Genomic DNA, 5000 nt, shown 5'->3' on the forward strand with positions numbered 1-5000 from the left:
CTCAGGGAGTGTGAGGTTACCATGGAGACCAGCAGCATGCCCTACAGGTAGGTGAGACAGGTGAGACTCAAGGATCCAGGTGAGACGCAGGGAGAGGGAGACAGGGAGAGACAGGGAGACAGGTGAGACTCAAGGAGACAGGGAGACAGGTGAGACGCAGGGAGACAGGGAAAGACAGGGAGACAGGTGAGATGCAGGGAGACAGGGAAAGACAGGGAGACAGGAAGAGACAGGGAGACAGGTGACCCGCCCTGACTCAACATTTCAGACAAAAAGTCGTAATATTTTAAATGTAGTTTGGTTTATATTTTGGCTTCAGTTGGAGACAGGTCAGACACAGGTAGACGCAGTGAGACAGGTGAGACACAGCAAGACAGGTGAGACACAGTGAGACAGGTGAGATGCAGCAAGACAGGCAGATGCAGCGAGACAGGTGAGACGCAGGGAGACAGGAGGGACGCAGGGAGACAGGTGAGACACAGCGAGACAGGTGAGATGCAGCTAGACAGGGAGATGCAGCGAGACAGGTAATACGCAGGGAGACAGGTGAGACAAAATAGCAGTCAGATCAGTTTTTGATGCCCTAAAGTTTGTTGCAAAACTTTTAATAAAATATTTCCACCATCCTTCAGTGACAAAATGTCAACATAATAACTAGAAGAAGTTTAAAGTTAATATTAATCATAAAAATGGTAATGCTAATTTAATAGTATTTAAATAATAAAAGTGACAAGCTTCAGGTGTATTTTGGTTGAAGTCTGGGCTGTATTTTGACAGTAGTCTGGCCTGTATTTTGGCGGTAGTCTGGTCTGTATTTGGTCTGTATTTTTAGCGGTAGTCTGGTCTGTATTTTGGATGTATTTTGGCAGTAGTCTGGGCTGTATTTTGGCTGAAGTCTGGGCTGTATTTTGGCGGTAGTCTGGTCTGTATTTGGTCTGTATTTTTAGCGGTAGTCTGGTCTGTATTTTGGATGTATTTTGGCAGTAGTCTGGGCTGTATTTTGGCGGTAGTCTGGCCTGTATTTTGGATGTATTTGGGCGGTAGTCTGGGCTGTATTTTGGATGTATTTGGGCGGTAGTCTGGGCTGTATTTTGGCTGAAGTCTGGGCTGTATTTTGGCTGAAGTCTGGGCTGTATTTTTGCTTTATTTTGGCGGTAGTCTGGTCTGTATTTGGTCTGTATTTTGGCGGTAGCCTGGTCTGTATTTTGGATGTATTTTGGCTGTAGTCTGGCTGTTTAGGATCAATTATGATTTGTTGTTCTCTGCAGTGTTTGAACAGGTTGTAATGACACTGACTGACCACCAGAGGGCGCTGAGATCTGATTGGTTGTTCTCTGCAGTGTGTGAACAGGTTGTAATGACACTGACTGACCACCAGAGGGCGCTGAGATCCTGTCTCCACTACATGAGACTCAGGGAGCTGCATGTCACTGTATTTTATTCTGTACTTACTGTCTTAGTTTAATATTCCCATCTCAGCGTTGGTTCAGGTCTCTGTATAGAACAGAGAGAGCGGACTGGTATCTGGAGAGATGCCAGTTCAGGTCCCGGAGCTGCTGATGTGCACTCAAGCAAGGCACCTACCCCCCCAACCCCCTGCTCTCCACAGCACCGAGTCCCAGCTTGGCTGATTCTTATTGGCTCCTGAAGCTGATGAGTTACAGTTCTGTGTGTATGTGTGTGTGTTTCATACAGCACATTAAATAAAGTGTAGTTTGTATTTAGTTTGTATTGTAGCTGTATGATTTCCTCCTGAGCAGAATGAAGGCTGAATCAGCGTCAACACTCTCCACCTGAACAATATAACAATACATTTAAAATATTAGTAACCAGTTACAGACAAACTTCTTATTTTCTCAATGAACCAGCTGAGTTCAGCAGATAAACAAAACAAACGAGGCCACAGACCGGAGGCTCAAACAACATCAAACTCTGAGGTGATCTACATGTCGGAAAGAAGTGCCAAAAAAGGGTTTCTGAATGTTCATCAGGTCAATCTGGGTATGGTACTGCTGTTTCTTGTGACTCTGAATGTTGTCAAGGTCCTGGAGGTCCATCTGAGTATGGTACTGCTGTTTCTTCTGATTCTGAATGTTATCCTAGTCCTGGAGGTCCATCTGGGTATAGTACTGCTGTTTCTTCTGATTCTGGATGTTGTCCTGGTCCTGGAGGTCCATCTGGGTATGGTACTGCTGTTTCTTCTGATTCTGAATGTTGTCCTGGAGGTCCATCTGGGTATGGTACTGCTGTTTCTTCTGATTCTGGATGTTGCCCTGGTCCTGAAGGTCCATCTGGGTATGGTACTGCTGTTTCTTGTGATTCTGAATGTTGTTTGGGTCCTGGAGGTCCATCTGGGTATGGTACTGCTGTTTCTTCTGATTCTGAATGTTGTTCGGGTCTTGGAGGTCCATCTGGGTATGGTACTGCTGTTTCTTCTGATTCTGAATGTTGTCCTGGTCCTGGAGGTCCATCTGGGTATGGTACTGCTGTTTCTTCTGATTCTGAATGTTGTTCGGGTCTTGGAGGTCCATCTGGGTATGGTACTGCTGTTTCTTCTGATTCTGAATGTTGTCCTGGTCCTGGAGGTCCATCTGGGTATGGTACTGCTGTTTCTTCAGATTCTGAATGTTGTCCTGGTCTTGGAGGTCCATCTGGGTATGGTACTGCTGTTTCTTCTGATTCTGAATGTTACCCTGGTCCTGAAGGTCCATCTGGGTATGGTACTGCTGTTTCTTCTGATTCTGAATGTTGTCCTGGTCCTGGAGGTCCATCTGGGTATGGTACTGCTGTTTCTTCTGATTCTGAATGTTGTCCTGGTCCTGGAGGTCCATCTGGGTATGGTACTGCTGTTTCTTCTGATTCTGAATGTTGTTCGGGTCTTGGAGGTCCATCTGGGTATGGTACTGCTGTTTCTTCTGATTCTGAATGTTGTCCTGGTCCTGGAGGTCCATCTGGGTATGGTACTGCTGTTTCTTCAGATTCTGAATGTTGTCCTGGTCTTGGAGGTCCATCTGGGTATGGTACTGCTGTTTCTTCTGATTCTGAATGTTACCCTGGTCCTGAAGGTCCATCTGGGTATGGTACTGCTGTTTCTTCTGATTCTGAATGTTGTCCTGGTCTTGGAGGTCCATCTGGGTATGGTACTGCTGTTTCTTCTGATTCTGAATGTTACCCTGGTCCTGAAGGTCCATCTGGGTATGGTACTGCTGTTTCTTCTGATTCTGAATGTTACCCTGGTCCTGAAGGTCCATCTGGGTATGGTACTGCTGTTTCTTGTGATTCTGAATGTTGTTTGGGTCCTGGAGGTCCATCTGGGTATGGTACTGCTGTTTCTTCTGATTCTGAATGTTGTCCCGGTCTTGGAGGTCCATCTGGGTATGGTACTGCTGTTTCTTGTGATTCTGGATGTTGTCCTGGTCCTGCAGGTCCATCTGGGTATGGTACTGCTGTTTCTTCTGATTCTGAATGTTGTCCTGGTCCTGGAGGTCCATATGGGTATGGTACTGCTGTTTCTAGTTTGCTCTGTTTGTGGACCTGGTTCTTGATGTCCTTCCAGTGTTGCCCTGCGAGGACCGGCTCCAGGTCCAGACAGCACTGATAGGACTCCCAACATTAGTGTCATATATAAACAATAAAGCACAAACAGTAGGCTACTGTTAGCTTGTATAGAGCACTGTCACCATACCCACCAGACTCCATGTAAATAATCAGGACTTTTAGCGTGTATAGAGCCAGCATATTTCCACATGTAAATGGGTGAATTAAGGGTTTATTTCAACCAAACCAGAGTGGTGATTGTTAAAATCTACCCTTTAAATCTGTAGCATTATAATGTTATAGTGTTTCTGCATCGTGACAGAGCTCTCACTCTCTCTCTCTCTCTCTCTCTCTCTCTGTCTCTGTCTCTGTCTCTCTCTCTTTCTCTTTCTCTTTCTCTCCCTCTCCCTCTCCCTCTCCCTCTCTGTCTCTCTCTCTGTCTCTCCCTCTGTCTCTCTCTCTGCTGTCGTTCTCTGCTCTCTTTCTCTGCTCTCCCTCTCTCTCTCTCTCCTTCTCTCTCTCTCCCTCTCCCTCTCTGTCTCTCCTTCTCTGTCTCTCTCTCTGCTCTCTTTCTCTGCTCTCCCTCTCTCTCCCTCTCTCTCTCTCTCCCTCTACCTCTCTGTCTCTCCCTCTCTGTCTCTCTGTCTCTGCTCTCTTTCTCTGCTCTCCCTCTCTATCTCCCTCTCCCTCTCTCTCTCTCTCCCTCTCTTTGTCTGTCAAATGCTTGCTTGCTCAGTGTGCAGCCGACCGAGACAGGAGGGGGAGGGTCTCCTTCTCTCCCTCTCTCTCTCCCTCCCTCTCTCCCTCTCTCTCCCTCTCTTTCTCTCTCTGTAGAGTCCAGAGGACGGACGCTTGCTTGCTTTAATTTAGCAGCTTCATATATTCGTTCCCGTGTCTCGTTCCCTCCATCTGTCCTGTGTTTTGTTTTCTCTGCCTGTGGACAGACGCTCACCCTTCATCACCTTCACCTCGTCTTCCTCTCCTTCCAGCTGTGTGTCGACCGACGACGGGATGACAGCAGAGACTAACAGAAAGTTGTGTGTGTGTGTGTCCCACTCATGACTTCTCTCCATCGTCGCCATAGTGACCGCGACCTTGGCGGCGGTACTTTACAGTTTTCAGTGGACGTTAGTGGACTGTTGTTCTGCTTGCTTGGGGGTAGAGATCTGTTAACATTCAGATTTTTTATTTAATTTCTGTGGGAGAATTCTGCACAAAAATTGAGGGAATTCTGCACAAAATCTGAAGAAATTCTGCACAAAAATTGATGAAATTCTGCACAAAAACTGAAGAAATTCTGCAGAAAATCTGAGGTAATTCTGGACAAAATCTGAGGGAATTCTGCACAAAAACCGAGGAAATTCTGCACAAAATCTGAGGGAATTCTGCACAAAAACAGGAAATTCTGCACAAAAAACTGAGGAAATTCTGCACAAAATCTGAGGACATTCTGCACAAAAATG

At 46.3% G+C, this 5000-nt stretch overlaps 2 protein-coding genes across 2 annotated transcripts in view; one reads left to right on the forward strand and one right to left on the reverse strand.

The window, feature by feature from the left end:
• The window catches only part of LOC116059940 (voltage-gated potassium channel subunit beta-1-like), an 18717-nt gene that overhangs the window by 1800 nt on the left and 11917 nt on the right, over nucleotides 1-5000 (forward strand). The window contains exon 2 of the mRNA XM_035994264.1: nucleotides 1-47. This exon is cut by the window's left edge and continues 259 nt beyond it. Coding sequence (XP_035850157.1) covers nucleotides 1-47 — 47 coding nt within the window. The remainder of the gene's footprint in view (nucleotides 48-5000) is intronic.
• LOC118493566 (sex-determining region Y protein-like) lies at nucleotides 2090-3221 on the reverse strand. Its single transcript, XM_035993992.1, has 2 exons — nucleotides 2928-3221; nucleotides 2090-2213 (listed from the first exon to the last, which is right to left on the reverse strand). The coding sequence occupies exons 1-2, from the start codon at nucleotides 3189-3191 to the stop codon at nucleotides 2100-2102; spliced, it is 378 nt and encodes a 125-aa protein (XP_035849885.1). The 5' UTR covers nucleotides 3192-3221; the 3' UTR covers nucleotides 2090-2099.

Source organism: Sander lucioperca, chromosome 17, assembly GCF_008315115.2.
Source record: "Sander lucioperca isolate FBNREF2018 chromosome 17, SLUC_FBN_1.2, whole genome shotgun sequence".
In the NCBI taxonomy this organism is placed as follows: Eukaryota; Metazoa; Chordata; class Actinopteri; order Perciformes; family Percidae; genus Sander; species Sander lucioperca.